This window comes from Marmota flaviventris, chromosome 1, assembly GCF_047511675.1.
Source record: "Marmota flaviventris isolate mMarFla1 chromosome 1, mMarFla1.hap1, whole genome shotgun sequence".
Lineage (NCBI taxonomy): Eukaryota > Metazoa > Chordata > Mammalia > Rodentia > Sciuridae > Marmota > Marmota flaviventris.
In genome coordinates, this window is record NC_092498.1 from 192,276,320 (window position 1) to 192,294,510 (window position 18,191).

Sequence of the window (18,191 nt, forward strand, 5' to 3'; positions counted from 1 at the left end):
CAGATTGTGGCATGTATCCCTCAGGAAAGACCATGTGGGAAGACATGGCTGCTATGCAGGGTCCTGATGAGAAATAAGTCCTGGATGGAAAAGGACCTCACTGAGTGGCTCATTGGGAACCCAGACCCACTGGAGCCAGCTTCACAATGGCGGCTCCCCGTGTTGAGGAAAGGTATATTGTGTTGCTCAAGGTGTTGGTAATGGGACAACCACCTCACCCGCAGGAATTCACACAGGAGTTAGTGTTTAATGATGTTGGTTGGATAGACTGAGAACCATCACTGACCCCTGGTGGCTGTGTCACAGTGGACAAGGGCTTCCTCACTGGTCTCTTAAATGCTGCAAATAATCCAACTCCAAGTTTGAGACAGGAAGATGGCAAGTGCCAGGTTTGTCCCAGCAAGATGACATCTCAAGAAATAAAAAGGGCTGGGGACACATAGCTCAGTACATTGAACCCCTACGTTCAGTCCCCAGTACTGCTTCCATCTGGTCATTCCAGTTCTACCAGCGCAATCTGGGACTGCCATAAATCTAGAAATGCCTATTTCCTCATCCCTGCGCAGTGTTTACCTCATTACGGTTCAATTTTCCCAGTATCTCAGATGGAGGCTTTCCCATCTTTTCTTTTTAAAGATGAGAAAGGTGATTTCAGACAGTTTTAAGTTCCTTCCTTGGGGTTACACAGCCTGGAGGTTGCAGAACCTGACTGTGAATGAAGTTTGGGCTCTTGACTCCAAAGCCCTGGCAAGTCATTATGGTGCAATTCTGGTTCCACTTTGGGTGGTGACGATGGAGCAGTCTCCATGTAGGATGACTTCAGGCTAAAGCCCAGGTTAGAGGTGACTTAGAGGAGAAGATGGCGACGAACTGGTCTTTGAGGAAGACCTGGAGTCAGCTACGAAAGGAAAGCAGTAAGGGCTTTTATGGCTGAGAGCATGACATGAGTTCAGACTCTGTAGTTCATTGTGCTGGCTGAGCCCTGACAGGGTGCAAGGGGGACAGCTCTAGATGTCCCAGTGGCTCTCATGGACCACTAGGCTCATGTCCCAGTGAATCCTGCAAAGCTGGCAACTCCAGGCAAGTAACTTTTACGTGATTACCTCATTGCCTGGGCCTTGAGGACCTGTGAAATTGAAGTCAACCCACACAGTGGTGACTGGCTTCTGCCACTCATTTGCCTTGTACCTTGAAGCTAGCCACTCAGAGGCAGAAGTGTCCTTTCTTTCCCTGTTTGCATTTGGCTGGGAGGGTGCACAGACACACCCCAATTGCAACTTCAGAGCAGAGGCTACCCTTAACAGCCTGCCACCATATTTCTTTTCAGCTCTGCTGGGCACAAATAGGTGTCTTGGTTATGTGGCCATGGGAAGATCCTATTTCAGGATGGTGAAGGGACCTAGCCATGAGTTGATGGCATCTCCCTTTGGGGGGAAAAAAAATCCATGGGGCCAGCCAACCTCAGCTCCAAGAACCCCCCCCCCCCCCCAATCCCCCTTCATTCCATTTGTATATAGTTCCTTCAATACAAAGTGGATTGGAAGGATTTTCATATTGTCATTGTTAAGCTCTAAGAAAGACTGCTCTGCAGCCCCATGAGCGTGTAGGAAAGGGAAGCCTGGCCTTAGGGCAGAAGAAAACCCATCAGGAACTCGAAAGGAAACTAGAAGGTGGGAGTTGACCATCCCAGAGATATTCCTAAGTGACAGCCTACGAGATGAGGTCTTAGGCACATATTCATTACTGTGTTCTGACCAAGAGCTAACATTCAGTGTGAGAGGATTGATGAGATTATGGGGTTGGCTCTTGATTTCAGAAGGTGCTGATGCCTATGATGACTTAAGCTTCTGACTAACTTTGGTTAACCATTAATGTCCCGCTCTAAACATTACATTCTGGAACAGGTTGTCTACCCTGAAAGAACGAACAAGGCTCGTCGTCAGAGAAAATGCCCGTTTACCGAGGAACAGCTCTGCATATTTATAGAGCCGGGTGAGGTTTTACAGTTATGACAGTTTAATGGTTGAAGGGTTTGACAGTTGGCATGGGGTGCTTTCTGATTGGTGGGTAAGGATCATGTGAGCCAGCAGGGCTAGTCTGATTGGTGGGTAAGGATCACGTGAGCCACCAGGGCTAGTCTGATTGGTGGGTAAGGATCATGTGAGCTAGCAGTGCTCACCATTGGACTGTTCTTCTCCGGGGATGGGGAAGTTAGTCTTTGGAGCCCGGTGGACTCCTAACACACCCCTTCTCCAGTCCTTGCCTCTGGCCCCAGTGTCTGGTTTGCTTTGCCAGTCAGTACTTGTCATGTTTTCTTCGTTTTGCAAATATAGCAGGCACAGAGCAACTCTTCCCAGATCTCTTTTACTTGAACAAGAGCCAGGTGGGATTTCTGTTCTCTTACAGAACCGTATCTCATATCTCACTTATTCAATGTTATGCTTTATATTAACCTTATCTCATTTTACTATCCAATTGTTAAAATCTTACTTTACATAGTACATGTTAATGGTGTCCATATACCTTTGACTGACTCTTCCACTGGATTAGGAAACCAGTGCCACTAGGCAATTTACATTCACCTTAAGATCAGCATGGTGCTAGATATGCAGATGTTTAGAAAATTTTGTTGAATAATTGAATCCTCACATAGGCACAGAAAAGTTCTGTTTTGAAATATAAATTGGAACAACCATTTCGCAGAACAATTTGACAAATATGTGCTTCGAATTTAAACTGTTCGTATTGTTTGACTAAAAGTTAAGAAAGTTAAGCTATGACCAGCGCTCCTACAAGAAAATTTCATTTCCCCTGGTTGCCTTCTAGAATCATCGATGATATTCATCAATATACTGTTTTAGAAATAAAATTCTTTACCTTTTCTCTATTAAAAAAAAAAAAAAAAGCATCAATCAAGAAGCCTGATGACAATATATAGATGGTCTCATTAAAATTTCTTTAAGCTATTTCTCAGTACCCTGATGTTTTAATAAAGAAAAAGACTGAATAACATTTAATTGAAAAAATGATGTTTTATTAAACTCTATACATGATTCTTTAAGGGAAATGCTTCAATTTTAGAGTAATTTCAGTTGGCAGAACACTTTTTTGAATTTTGCACTATTTAGTAAAATGGCAGAGTTCCTGTACCAAGGCTATGTGCTATTTTTCGTGTTCTGCGTGACAAAATGAGAGGCCTATAGTACTTACAGTTGTTGGGTCATTGAGTTGTAAGCTGAAGTAACCTGTTTTATGGATTTATTTGGTCTAGTTTAATTTCTGAAAAGAGATGCTATCTTTGAACTTTAAGGCAAAAATTAAAATTCCTTTTTAATGAAATCAGTTTCCTAAATAATGGTTAATGCAAATTGGGAAATGCTACTGTACCTACTGCCATCTGCTGGCAGGTTTTATTTCTGTAAATAGCAATTTTCAAGGTGTGATATGGCTCATAGACCCCTGGTGAGGGTAGGAGGTGGTAGGTCTTTGCCACTCTTTCCAGGGGATCTGATATCAAATTAATATTCATACTGACACTATAACTTTGTTCTTCACTCTTTGTCTTTGTTCTGAGGATGCAAAAGCAGTTGCAGGCCAAAACTGCTGGGATCTTTGGACAAATTAATTCAGTGCCTTCAAATTGTACTCAAAAATGTTAACTCTTTTTTGCTCTGTTCTCCTAGTACCAATTTTACTTAATAATCTTAGTAAAAACTAAAATTTGTTATCTCTACCCTTGAATTCTTATGGAATTTTCATCTTACATGAAATAACCACAATTTTATTCAATAGATATTGAAAAATCAATGAAGCAAGCTTGTCATTTTAAGTGAAACCATTGACTATTGCCAATGATAAAAACTGAGCATTCACCTGGCGTGTTGGCACATGCGTGTAATCCCAGTGGTTTGGGAGGCTGAGACAGGAGAATCGCTAGTTCAAAGCCAGCTTCAGCAAAAAGTGAGGTGCTGAGCAACTCAGTGAGACCCAGTCTCTACCGGGCATGTGGTTCAGTGGTTAAGCATCCCTCGGTTCAATCCTTGGTTAACAACAACAACAAAACAAAACAAAATAAAACCCTCTGAGCTTTCAAGCAAAAATTACAATCTTGGAGAACTTGCATCTGTTAGTATGCATATAATAATTTTTTTAAATAGTTATTTATTTTTTTAGTTTTCAGCGGACACAACATCTTTGTATATGGTGCTGAGGATCGAACCCGGGCTGCACGCATGCCAGGCGAGCGCGCTACTGCTTGAGCCACATTTCCAGCCCAAATATAATAATTTTTGAGTAAGAGTTTTCTGGTGTCAGTGGTAATATTGCTCAATGCGATGTGATACAGGATTGTAGCCCATAAAGATGTCCATGTCCTTATCTCCAGAACCTGTGAATGTGCTGCTTTACATTCAAAAGGAACTTTGCAGAAATTACTAAATTAAAGACTTGGAGAAAGGGAGATCATCCTGGATGATCTGGGTGGGCCAGATGTCACCCTCAGGGGTTTTTATAAAATGAAGGTAGGCGATGGAACATTTTGATGCCAGGGGCGAGAAGAAGCCGCAGTGCTGACGGAATCTGGAAGAGCCCACAGACTGTGGAAGGCTGGTGGTCTCAGCAAGCTGGAAAATGCATGGAAACAGATGTTGTTTAATCCTCTGAGTTTGTGGCAATTTGTTACAACAGTAACAGAAAACTATACAGTGAGATTTTGACATTGTGTAATGAAATGTAGACGATTTCACATTTTCTTAAAATTCAGCTTGACTGAACCTTGACCAAATTGGTCCCACTTCTCAATTAACTATATGCAAGAGGAATCATTTGTCAACAGTAGTTAATGACATTTCTTCCTCTTTTCCCTATTGGGTAAGCCAAGAGAATCAAACAAAGAAATATAACTTAGCTGAGTAGTGTTGTGGGACATTCCTGTTATTTTGTTCAAGGTGGCACCATTATTTTCTGATAGGTTTTTCTCCTCCTTTCACCTGGGGGGTGGGGGAAGGCAGCCACAGATGATGATGTTCCTCTATAGTCTGTCTGCCAATCACCATAGTACTTATTACCTCCACAGGTCCCACCAAGGAGTCTGAGAGCTGCAGGAACAAAATTTCTTGCCAGCTCCCTCAGAACTCTTCATATCACCTTCTTGATGGTATGACAACTAAGTTTCTTTCTCTCTCCCTTCCTCCTTCCCTCCCTCCCCCCCCCCCCTCTTTTGGCACCAGGGATTGAACTCAGGGGCATTTAACCATTGAGCCACATCCCCAGTCCTTTTTGTATTTTATTTAGAGACACAGTGTAACTGTGAGTTGCTTAGTGCTAAGTTGCTTAGGCTGGCTTTGAACTTGAAATCCTCCTGCCTCAGCCTCTTGAGCCACTGGGATTACAGGTGTTCACCAGCTCGCCTGGCTAAATCTCTATATTAAAAAATCCCTGTGGTGGGGCTGGAGATGTGGCTCAAGCGGTAGAGCACTCGCCTGGCATGCGTGCGGCCTGGGTTCGATCCTCAGCACCACATACAAACAAAGATGTTGTGTCCACCGAATACTAAAAAATAAATATTAAAAAAAAAAAAAACTCTCTCTCTTAAAAAAAAAAAAAATCCCTGCGGTGCCTATTCCCCATTGTCCCTTCATGTACAATATAGCAGTGTTACAATGCTATAATCTATTTTGTTGTTGTTGGGGATGGAACCCAGGGCCTTATACATGTAAGCAAGCCCTCGACCACTGAGTTACATTCCCAGCCTATTGATTATACTCTTGAAATATACACATTTGTGCTGAATATTGAAATGGGTTCAGGAAGGAGGAAGAGTCTGTCAGGGCACACTGAAAGGCAGAAAGAGGGAATTGGTTATTATGGAATGGGATTCAGTGGTCTGCATGTGAATCAGGTGGGCATGGAGTGGGCAGTGGTACAAAGGATATGTTCTGAAGGACTAACCTTAGGTGATGGAACATTTTGATGTTAGCAGGTATGGAGAGAGCAGTTCTTTCCATTTCAGGTTCCCAAGGGGGACTAAAAAATTCTGAATTTCACACAGTAGATTTCAATCTGGAGACTAGAATGTGATAAAATGCTTCAATCTGTTTTTGGACTAGTTGCTGAAGTTCATTTCTGGATACTTTATTTTATTCTTATATCAGGTTGTCTTTCTTGTTGTAGGGTTTCTTTAAATATTTTGCATATTAACCACTTATCAGATATGATTTGCAAATATTTACCCCCGTTCTGCAGATTGCCTTTTCACTTTTTAAAAAAATCTTTATTTTTATTTATTTTTATGTGGTGCTGAGGATCGAACCCAAGGCCTCGCACATGTGAGGCAATCGCTCTACCACTGAGCTACAACCCCAACCCACCTTTTCACTTTTTTGATCATATCCTTTTATGCACAGAAACTTAAAAAAAAAAAAAAAAAAAAAAATTGGCACGAGGGATTGAACCCAGTGGCACTTAACCACTGAGCCACCTCCCCAGATATTTTTACTTGCTAAGTTGCTTAGGATCTCACCAAGTTGCTGCTGCTGGCTTTGAACTTGCATTCCTCCTGCCTCAGCCTCCCAAGCCACTGGGATTAGAAGTGCGTGCCACCGCACCTGGCTGTTTATTAAAAAATTTTCTTGAAAACTCAACCTGGAGGCTGGGGATGTGGCTCAAGCGGTAGCACGCTCGCCTGGCATGCGTGCGGCCGGAGTTCGATCCTCAGCACCACATACAAAGAAAGATGTTGTGTCCGCCCAAAAACTAAAAAATAAATATTAAAAAAATTGTCTCCCTCTCTCTCTCATAAAAAACTCAACCTGGTTAAAATTCACCAAATCAAAAAGTCTTTGTCCTTTTCTTTCTAGTGTCACTGGGGATTGAACCCAGGGCCTCTTGCATGCTCCACAAGAGCCCTACCACTCAGTTGCAGGTGAGCGCCACCATGTGGTGAAATTTTAAATTTTGATGCAGTTCAGTTCATCTGTTTTTCCTTTTGTTATCTGTACTTTTGGTACAAGAAATCATTGTGAAATTCATTAGCATGAAGCTTTTCCCTTATATTTCTTTCCCAAAGTTTTATAGTTTAGCTGTTATTTGTGTAAGGTAAGCATTCAACTTTATTCTTTTGCGTTTGGAGCTCCAGTTTTCTTAAGTCTTTCAATAAATGGTGTTGTCTTTTCCCTATTGAATAATCTTGGCACCCTTCTCAAAGCTAATTTGACCACATCCCCCAGAGAATGTACTAAGTGACATCATTACTATACAGAGGGAATGGGATGAAATAAAGACAATGCAAAAAGAGATTTGACCATACTTGTGAGGGTTTCTGAGTATTCCATTTCTGTGTCTGTGTTTGTGCCAGTTTCACATTATTTGGATTAACATGGCTTTTTGTAATAAGTTTTGAAACCAGGAAGTGTAGGTCAAGATTGTTTTGGCTCTGCAGGCCCCTTGAGATTTTATATGAATTTTAAGATGGATTTTTCTATTTGTGGAAAAAGTGATGTTGAGATTGTGGTAGGGATGCCACTGAATCTTTAGATCACTTTGGGTAATACTATACTAAATCTTCCAGTCTGTAAGCATGGGTCATTTCCTCATTTACTTGTAACTTTTATTTCTTCCAACAACATTTTGTAGTTTTCAGAATACAAGCCTTTCATCTCCTTTTATTTCTAAGCTTTTTGTTCTGTTATTTTAAATGAAAATTTTAAAAAGGCTTTGTTCACTGTTAAGTATACATCTGATTTTTGTTTAATTTGTTGAATTCATTATATCTTCTTAACTCTTATATTTTCCTACTGGCTATAATAGAATTGGTGGTGGGCATCACAGTCATGGTCCTAATATATTTTTTTTTTTTGGTGAGGGGTACTAGGGATTGAACTCGAGTTCTCAACCACTCAGCCACATTTCCAGCCCTATTTTGTATTTTCTTTGGAGACAGGGTCTTGCTGCATTGCTTAGCGCCTTGCTTTTGCTGAGGCTGGCTTTGAACTTGCAATTCTCCTGCCTCAGCCTCCCCAGCTGCTAGATCATAGGCATGTGTTACCACGCCCAGCCATGGTCCTAATTTTTAAAGGAATGACTTTTGCTGTTTACAATTGGATAGCAGGTTTGTTGGATTTTTAGCATTTTTAAAAAGTTACCTTCTAAAGTAAAATTTCTTTTTTGTGCTTAGGAAGCTGACTTCCCATCCTACCACCACCTAAATTACCAATACTGTTGTTTTTTTTAACTAATAAAGATTATATATATTTATGGTATACATGGTATAAAGGTTTAATCATGCTAATTTACGTATGCATTAACTACTTCATAGTTTTTTGAAGTGTGTTGAGAACACTTAAATCTCTTAGCAATTTTCAAGTATATATTTGTCAACATATTGCACTGTAGACATCTTGCACTTATTTCCCCCCAACTGAAATTTGTAGCCTTTGACCAACGTTCCCCAGTCCTTCCTCCCTCTTCCAAGCCCTGGTAATCACTTTTCTACTCTCTGCTTCTTTGAGTTGCGTTTTTTAGACTCCTCATAGTATGTCTTTCTGTGCCTGGTTTATTTCACTTATCTGTGTCTTTCAGGTTCATCTATATTGTCACAAATGATAGATTTTTTTTTTCTTATTCAGGGCTCTTTCTATGACATATGGCTTTTCTCTGTTAATGTGGTGATAGGCATAAATTAGATGTTCTAGTATTAAACCAACTTTGCTTTTCTGAAATGCACTAACTTGTTCATTATGGGTTAACATTTCATATAGGATATTTGCCCTATATATTCATGAGTGAAATTGAACAATTTTATGTTTTTCCTACTTTGTCCAGTTTTGTTATCAAAATTATAGTACTAACTGAACAAATGAGTTTAGAGTATTTTTTTTATTTCAGAAGGGGAGGGAAGATGCCTGAGATTAAAACCGTAGATACCTTGGATACTTAGAATTCGTGGAACCTTTTTTTGAGTGTGTATGAATCTGCTCTTGTGTCAAGCATTTAAACTACTGGATGATGTTAAAAATCATCAGATTTTATATATATTTTTTGAGCCAGTTTTGGTAAGATTTATCTACCTTTTATTGTGATAAAGTTCATAATATTTTTTTAAAATTGCATATCTCCCTTTGCATTCTAAAATTGTTGTTTTTTCCTCCCTTTAATTTCCTTACAGGTCTGTCAGTTTTATTTGTGTTTTCAAATATTTTAATGGGTCTCTTTTCCTTTGAACTTGTTTAATTTCTGCTCTTATATTCTTTCTTATGACCCCCCTGGTTTGTCCCCTGTTACTTTTCTCTTGCCTCCTTTTCCAGTCAAACACCCTTCTCCCTAACTTTTAGCCTTTCTTCTTTTCTAATATAAACATTTAAGGTCTAAATTATTCTCTGAGAACTTTAGATGCTCAGCACAACTCTGGTAAGTAGTATTAATCAGTTACAGGTTTTCTGTTTTTTCTTAATCTTCTTGGACATACAGGTTTACATGAAAATGTGTTATCTTTCCAAAAATTATTTGCAATATTTTATTTCCTTACCAAAGTTCTCTTTACTCAGATGAATCAGTTTTGTAGTCCTGGTTTGTAGCCACTCTCCCTAGCCTACCCCTCTCTGCTTCCCCCTACTCTTTTTAAACTGGTGCTTGAACCTCAAGAATTGTTTACCACTAAGTTACATCCCCAGTCCAATTGCTGAGGCTGGCCTTGAACTTCATGCCTCCTATCTCAGCCTCCAGAGTTGCTGGGATTAGGTATTTACCACCATGTCTGGCTGTAATGTTTCCCTTTTAGAGCAGCTTAGTCCACACACCCAACCCCTCCACTTATTAGGTTCTCATAACCAGAGGCCACTGTGTGCTAACTTGAAGTCCCTGGGGCCATGTGGTTAGTTTTGAGCCCACAAAATTATTAGATTAGCCAATGGATGGAAGGCCCTTGTAACCCAACTAACCTCGCCTGCCATACATGAGCTGACTTTAAACTCTGGTTACTGTCTCATTGTCCCTGGGTATCATCCTGTGTAGCTCTGCCTGGCGCATTTCTCTCATTTTAACACGGTACTCTATAGCAGAGTCTTATGAGATTCTTCCTGAAAGCTTTGGGAGTTTCTGGCTTCAATTTCAGAGATGTTGGTCTAGTACATGTTGGCTAGGGAATTTACCAGATGTCTTGGTGTTGCAATAAGCCTGGTCACCAGGGGTCGCTGTGGTCTCATGTTGGGCAACAGGTGCTGTGGATCATAGTTTGGGGCAGGGTTTACACTGAGTCTTCTTCTGCTCAGGTTTCTGAAATGAAGCCCAATAGAACGTGATGTCAGGAGTGTGGGTGTTGGCCCAGCTGTGTCTCTGACTGGTGTGATGTCATGGCATACCACCTTTCCTCTCTTGAGTTTGCTTCCTCATGTATGAAATAGATGTTACTTAAAAACTTAATACCTTTTTTTTGAGGGAGGGTGTTTACTTTTGAAGACCAATTTTCTACACAAAAGTAACCTCTACAATTTCTAAACTTGTCTTTTTTATTAAATTATTCTAATGTGTAATGCATGAGGGCAGAATGCAGTTCATGTCATATTACACATATAGAGCACAATTTTTCAAGTCACTGATTGTACACAAAGTGGTACCTTTATACATGTACTTAGGTTAATGATGTCTAACTCATTACACAATCATTCCTACCCCCTTGCCCTCCATTCCTCCCCGGGATCCTCATATCAAAGAAAACATTTTATTTTGGCCTTTCGTTTTTTGGGATTGGCTTGCTTCACATAGCATTATATTCTCCAACTCCATCCATTTACCTGCAAATGCCATGATTTTATTCTCTTGTAAATGCTGAGTAATGTTCCATTGTGTATATATACCAAAGTTTACCTATCCATTCATCTACTGGGTTGGTTCAACAATTTAGCAATTGTGCTGCTATAAACATTGATATGGCTGTCTCTGTAGTGTGCTGTTTTTAAGTCCTTAGGTATAAACCAAGGAGTGGGATAGCTGGGTCTGTAAACTTGCCTTTTTGTACTTGGAATTGAACCCAGGGGCGCTTTATCACTGAGCTTCATCCTCAATACTTTCTTGAGACAGAGTCTCACTAAGTTGGATAGGGCCTCACTAATTGGTTGACACTGGCCTCAGAACTTGTGATCCTCCTTCCTTGACTCCCAAGTTGTTAGGATTACAGGTATGCACTACCTTGCCTGGCTAGAAACCTACTTTGAATCTAAACACACAGAAATTGATGGGACTCACCCAGATATTTCTTGGGAGTCCAGTAATGGCAGGGCAACATATCAGGCTCAGCTATTTTCATTTAATCAGTGAAATGGCACAGTTTCTAAGCAGAAGGGACTTGAGAGTTCAACTGACACAACTTTGAAGACAAATAATTGAATCTAAGAATGTGGTTGGCTAAAATCGTCCAAGTCAGGGAAGATTTGGACAAATAGACACCCTCATTTGGACAAATTTTTCTCTATTCTGGAATATCCTTTTCCTTGAATTTTCCTGGCCTTCTCAGTCTGGTTCAGATCCCACTTGTTTAGAGAATATCATACATCTTGAGTACCTGCCCTTGTGTATTCATGAAGAGGAAAAAACTATCAGCCCAATGACCCAAAACAGAAGGAACATTCTACAGCATATAAGCCAGTTAGAAGGAAAAAAAAATCCTTCTACGTTAAAAAAGTCAACAAATAGTGGGGAGGGCACACCTGTAATCCCAGATACTCTGGAGTCTGAGGCAAGAGGATAGCAAGTTCAGCAACTTAGTCTTAAAATAAAAGATCAAAATGGCTTGGGGATAAGGCTCAATGATTAAGTGCCCCTGGGTTCAAACCCTGGTTAAACCCCACCTCACCTCCCCAAAAAGCCAATAAATAAATTGGTGTGTGAGGATTAAATCTTGGGCCTCATGCATGCTAGGGAAGCTCCAGCACTAAACTATGTCCCCATGTTCCAACATTTTTTCCTCCAATGCTGGAAATCAAACCTGGGGCCTCATGCATATGAGGCAAGCTCTATCACTGAACGACCTCCCCAGCCCCTCCGACAAATTTTTAAAATTAAAAAGCTTACTTGGCTTTCCTCTCCATTTTCTCCTCTTACAGAAGAAAGCAAATTTTCCTAACCTTCAGTTTTGGGAAATGAGTCACTTTTCTCTGCTTTCTGCTTCTATCAAAAAAAAAAAAAAAAAAAAACCCACTTGAACTCAGCATCGATGGGTGAGGGATAGAGCCGGTGCTCACAGGAAGCCACACATCCTTCAAAGGCACTCGTCCTTCATAGAGCTGTGCTGCTTGATCAGGCTTGGCATTGCCTCACAGACCGTCCTCGGAGTCACTTTCACAAAAGCAAGGTAAGTGGGGATGGGGACATTCCCGGGGCCTCCAGCCAAGCACTTTTCTGTGGCCTGAAGGCAGCAACGCATCCTGGCCAGCTACTTGGCCAACCCAGACACCTGGGCATATAGGTAATTTGTGTCTCAGGGTAGACAGCGGTCTTGGAACTTACATGCTCTCTACCTGTCCCCACGCTTCGGAACCCTCTTCTGACGGGTAGCCATACATGTAGGGCTCTTCCCCTTGAGCACATCTTGCCTAAGTCCACACATCCTAAACAAACAGATATTTTTCATTAAATATACAAACTTTCTATCAAGACTCCAAGATTAAGAAACACCACACACATGGGCCTACAGAATTCCAAACATTTACCAATTTTTTTTTTTTTTTTTTACTTCTGATAGTTTCCTAACTCCTCAGTCTTGTTTTGATCTTTAGTTTTCACTGGTAAGATGGTGGGAAAGAGTAGAATTATTCATTTAACACACATCTTTGATGCCACAGGTCTTTAGCATTCCCCTGTAGGAAGAAACCAAAATCTCTTTGAGAAACAGTTTGTGCATTTGGGTGTGTGGTGGGAGGCATTGGAAGTGAATTAACAATGCAAAAGGGTTCAATAAGGAATGTTGGGGTGTGAGGAAAGTCCTTCATCTGTGAATTGATACACAGGTGGGCATGTGTGTAACTGGAAGGAGGGTTTAACCTCTTTGGACAACTTAGATGGGAGACACAGGTGACTGGGGGGGTGGAAAGTTTCTGTCTGGCTATCATGCATCTTTTCTAGATCTGTCAGGCCCCTTCCCACTCTAATGAGATTTGGTGCAGAAGACTGATTTTTTTTTTTTTTTTTCTATGTGTAGCTTGATGAAAAGAACAAAAAGTTCCCTCAGATTATCAGAATCTTGAAGCCTCCCAAAAGGCCCTTCAAAATACATTTGCTATATTAGTGTCAAATTGGCTTACGAACAGCTAGCTACCTGCTGCCCAAAGGTCAGGTCTGTACCCAGGTGAGATGTGCTTTAGAGCCAATGGTCTTGCCAGTGGGTTGCTGGAGCTGGCTTGGACCAGCTCCCAAGAGTCTGTCGTTACCTGTTCGGAAATTTTGTGAGCCCATTGGTAGTTTGGAATTGGCTATAGTGGGACTATGTATACCGCAGAAACTAGCAAATGTAATAAATTAATAAGAGTTATTTTCCTCCCCCATCTCTTCCTGAGACCTGGGTTACTGGCAGCTCACTGGGCTTGGAGCCTAAAGAGCAAGTTCTACGCTCAGCTCTTTGGTCTCTAGAAGTTGTTTGACCTCTCTGAATCTTTCATAGATCTTCTGTATGGACCAATTAAGCTTGCTTAGCTTAGAGTATAAGATTTTTGGTGGAGGTAGAGTAGGGACAGGAATATGGGAATATATTGTACCATACTGGTGAACATTCTTTGAAGTCTATACAGTACAAAGTGTTTTTATATAAAGGCAAGTGACCAACTTGGTTTCCTTCTAGTGAAATAAGCACTTACTGAAATATTGGCCTTTCGTATAAGGTTTTGTGATGCTAGTGATCAAACCCAGTGCCTTATGCATGTGAGGTAAGTGCTCTACCACTGAGTGATTTGCCCAGCCCTTCTGTGTAGGTTGGTTTGGTTGTGTTTTGTTTTGCAGTGCTGGGGATTAAACCCAGGGCCTCACACATGCCAGGCAGATGCTCTATTACCAAGCCATGTTCCAGCTCATGGGTGCTTGGGTTTTAGAGACAGGATCTGGCTGTGTTGCCTAGGCTAATCTTGGATGCTTAGGTTCAAATGCTTCTCCTGCCTCAGACCCCCAAGGAGCTGGGGTAGTGGTATACTACACTATTTAGCTCTCCATATTTAGATTTTATTTTTCTGTCAAAGGGTCTGGGTCCAGTTCTGTGGGGAATCCCAGTTGATCTTGTCATCCCGGAAAGTGGAGTTAGTGGACTTTTTCTATCTTTGAGGATCTTTTGTTGTTGTTGCAGTGCTGGGAATTGAATCCAGGCCTCAGGCATGCTAGGCAATCACAGTACCACTGAGCTACGTCCCCAGCTTAAATACAATCTTTAAAATACACTTCCTTGGGCTGGGGATGTGGCTCAAGGGATAGCGCGCTCGCTTGGCATGCGCGGGGTGCTGGGTTCAATCCTCAGCACCACATAAAAATAAAATAAAGATGTTGTGTCCACCGAAAACTAAAAAATAAATATCAAAAAAATTCAATAAAAAATAAAATACACTTCCTTGAAAAGGGGGTCTTAAGTTATCCTCACTTAGAAATGAGAGAATTGGCCACATGAGATGGTGCACACTTGTAATCCTGGCAGCTCAGGAGGATTATGAGTTCAAAGCCAGCCTCAGCAACTTCGTGAGACTCTGTCTCAAAACATAAAAACGGCTGGGGAGGTGGTTCAGTCGTTAAAAATGCCTAGGTTCAATCTCTGGAACCAAGCCGGGGGTGGGGTGGGGGTTAGAAAAAGAAACTTGAGTTCCAGTAGAGGGATAAGAAAATGAGTGAGTGGCAGAGCTGGCCTTTGAACCTAAACTATGACGGTCAAGGCCTGGGTTATTTCATTGGCCTGCAGGGCACTCTGGGGAATTAGCTACAAAGTGCTTTGCCCCAGATCATTTTATACCCTTCCCAGGCTGAGGAGCTGTGTTCCACATTTAGCACCATTTTGACTTATTTTTTTTTTCTTATAGAAATCTTTGTTTTCTCTTCCCATCATTAGCTGTTTCTGTTGCATCCAGACCTGCCTTGAGAACCTCACAGGTTTGGAAAATGAACCCCACGGATATAGCAGACACTACCCTGGATGACAGCATCTACAACAACTACTACCTCTTTGAAAGCATCCCCAAGCCTTGTAACAAAGAAGGAGTCAAGGCCTTCGGGGAGCTCTTCCTGCCCCCTCTTTACTCCTTGGTCTTTCTGTTTGGTCTGCTTGGAAATTCCGTGGTGGTTCTAGTCCTGTTCAAATACAAGCGGCTCAAGTCCATGACTGACGTGTACCTGCTCAACCTTGCCATCTCGGATCTGCTCTTTGTGCTTTCCCTCCCATTCTGGGGCTACTATGCTGCAGATCAGTGGGTTTTTGGTCTGGGTCTATGCAAGATTATTTCCTGGATGTACTTGGTGGGCTTTTACAGTGGCATATTCTTCATCATGCTCATGAGCATCGATAGATATCTGGCAATCGTGCATGCGGTGTTTTCCTTGAGAGCGAGAACCCTGACCTATGGGGTCATCACCAGTGTGGCTACGTGGTCAGTGGCTGTATTCGCCTCCCTCCCTGGCCTTTTGTTCAGCACTTGTTACACCGAGCGCAACCACACTTACTGCAAAACCAAGTACTCTGTCAACTCCACCACGTGGAAGGTTCTCAGCTCCCTGGAGATCAACATCTTTGGGTTGGTGATCCCCTTGGGGATCATGCTCTTCTGCTACTCCATGATCATCAGAACCTTGCAGCACTGCAAAAATGAAAAGAAGAACAAGGCGGTGAAGATGATCTTTGCTGTGGTGGTGCTCTTTCTTGGGTTCTGGACTCCTTACAACATAGTGCTTTTCCTGGATACCCTGGTGGAGCTAGAAGTCCTTCAGAATTGCACCTTTGAAAGGTATCTGGACTACGCCATCCAGGCCACAGAAACCCTGGCTTTCGTTCACTGTTGCCTTAATCCAGTCATCTACTTTTTTCTGGGGGAGAAATTTCGCAAATACATTGTCCAACTCTTCAAAACCTGCAGGGGCCCTTTTATGCTCTGCCAATATTGTGGGCTTCTCCAAATTTACTCTGCCGACACCCCCAGCTCCTCTTACACACAGTCTACTGTGGATCATGATCTCCGTGATGCTCTGTAAAAAAAAAAGAAAATGCAAAACACAGAGCCAATAAGCTTCCCACCTTCAGAGCTTACTTAAAATTGTATTTTAGTAAGAGTCGCCTGAGAGCAGGTAGCAGGAGGAAGGCCTACAGCCACAGTGGAAAGTGTAGGTCTCACCTTGCAACTTTTCCCTCTTCCCAGTAAGCAAGTTGAGCCCCACGGGGGTTCACCTGGACCAAGTGTTCTTCTTCACATGAGACCTGCCTCAAGCAGAAGTAAACCTGCAAATTCTGACCAACATTTCACTGAGGTTATGGATGATATTGAAAGAGAACATTCATTCCCTCTAACCTCGACTGATGGGGTTCTCCAGAAGGAGCTGCAGACTGATGGGGTAAACAGCTATTCCCTCCTGTGGAAAATGTGCCCTCTGATTAATTTCTAGCTTTTATGGAACAACAAAGAAGGTTTTGATATGCTATCATAGTGTTTTTCTAGTAACAGATCTGTAGCATGGTATGTTCCATGAAGTCAGGTGGATCACAGAAACAATTAGTGGATCTTGATACTTTGACTGTAAAGGATAATTTGTTCATCAAAGGCCACACTTTCTCTGCCAATTAACAAATGTAAAGATTTGAAGGCATTAGCATGGTCTGATTTCTAAACTTGAAACACAAGGCATTTAAAGGCCAACATATTTGTTCAAATTCAATTTGCCTTGGACATGTTTTAATTATACCATGAATATTCAAGATGTTTAAATTAGGGATTTGGAGGCATAACTCAGTGGTAGAGTGGTTGCCTAGCATGTGTGAGGCCCTGAAAAAATAACATTCATCTAGATCTTTTACTTGTTTACAAACATGTTCTTCAAAGTTTAAGGAAGTACTGTCATAGTTCAGTAATCTACCTTAAGTGCAAATAGTTGAGGTAAGAAAAATCAAAAGCTATTGCTGATGTGGTGTATGAAAGAAGTTTTTTTTTTTTTTTTAATTTTTAAAAATATTTATGTGTTAGTTTTCGGGAGACACAACATCTTTGTTTGTATGTGGTGTTGATATTGAACCCAGGCCGCACGCATGCCAGGCGAGCGCACTACCGCTTGAGCCACATCCCCAGCCCTGAAATAAGTTTTTAACCCCAGTATTGCACTGATCTTTAAATTTTGGGTGGCTCAGAAGTTTTTTTTTTTTTTTTTTTTTTTTTAATAGTGGTGCCGGGGATTGAACCCAGGGCCTTGTGCATGCAAGGCAAGCACTCTACCAACTAAGCTACATCCCCAGTCATTTCTTATAAGTTATTTCAATCATGTATAACTTATACCAATAAAATAAATTGCAATACTGTCCTTATTCATAGCCTTAATCAGAATTAAAGACTCAACGTCTAGGAGACCACCAATCCCTCCAGAAACATCCAATCTTTTAAGCTATTATCTGACTTAAAATGCTTATGTAATGTGTAACGTTACGTTTAAAAATAATGCATCTCCAGGAAACCGATTTTCACTCTGGATTCCTGCCCACCCCTTGGTACTGGGGATGAACTATGGGGTATGGGGGTGGGAGATGCTCCACCCCTGAGCCACATCCCCAGCCCCTTTTTATTTTTTTAAATTTTGAGATGGGGTCACACTAAGTTGCTTAGGGCCTCACAAATTTGCTGAGGCTGACTTTGAACTTGCCATCCTCTTGCCTCAGTCTCCCAAGTTGCTGGAATTACAGGTATGCCACAGCCTGCCAGGCCAGAAAATTTTATTTTCAGAAAAGTGGTTTTAAGATTGAAGGTTGTTGTTTTTTTTTTTTGCCTTCATTGGAAATAAACATATATATATATTACTCCACTGAGCCTATTTTCTGGACCATGTTTGACCTGATGTGGACAAAAATCAGCTGCTGATCTGCCCCTCTGCTTTGTCACATGTTGCAGATGTCATGGACTCACTGAGAGGGGCGATTAAAGGGTTCACTGTTACCATCTCAGTTTGGGTAGGGAGAGGAGTCCTGTCACGTTGTAGTGCACTTG

General features: G+C 41.5%; 1 protein-coding gene and 1 long non-coding RNA gene across 3 annotated transcripts in view; one reads left to right on the top strand and one right to left on the bottom strand.

Annotated features, from left to right (window-relative positions):
• Window positions 1-3,012: 3,012 nt before the first annotated feature.
• Window positions 3,013-18,191, bottom strand: part of LOC114090306 (uncharacterized) — a 38,017-nt gene continuing 22,838 nt past the window's right edge. Inside the window, exons 3-7 of one of the 2 annotated variants that reach the window (XR_003582319.2) lie at window positions 15,676-15,809; window positions 12,499-12,599; window positions 12,064-12,159; window positions 10,146-10,269; window positions 3,013-4,622 (exon numbers count right to left, since the gene is read on the bottom strand). This is a non-coding gene — a long non-coding RNA (uncharacterized lncRNA). Of the gene's footprint in view, window positions 4,623-10,145; window positions 12,160-12,498; window positions 12,600-15,675; window positions 15,810-18,191 lie in introns of both variants that reach the window. The other variant, XR_011709242.1, reaches the window with a different exon arrangement.
• Ccr4 (C-C motif chemokine receptor 4) lies at window positions 12,282-18,004 on the top strand. The gene is made up of 2 exons (XM_027932461.3): window positions 12,282-12,343; window positions 15,068-18,004. The coding sequence occupies exon 2, from the start codon at window positions 15,118-15,120 to the stop codon at window positions 16,198-16,200; it is 1,083 nt and encodes a 360-aa protein (XP_027788262.1). The 5' UTR covers window positions 12,282-12,343; window positions 15,068-15,117; the 3' UTR covers window positions 16,201-18,004.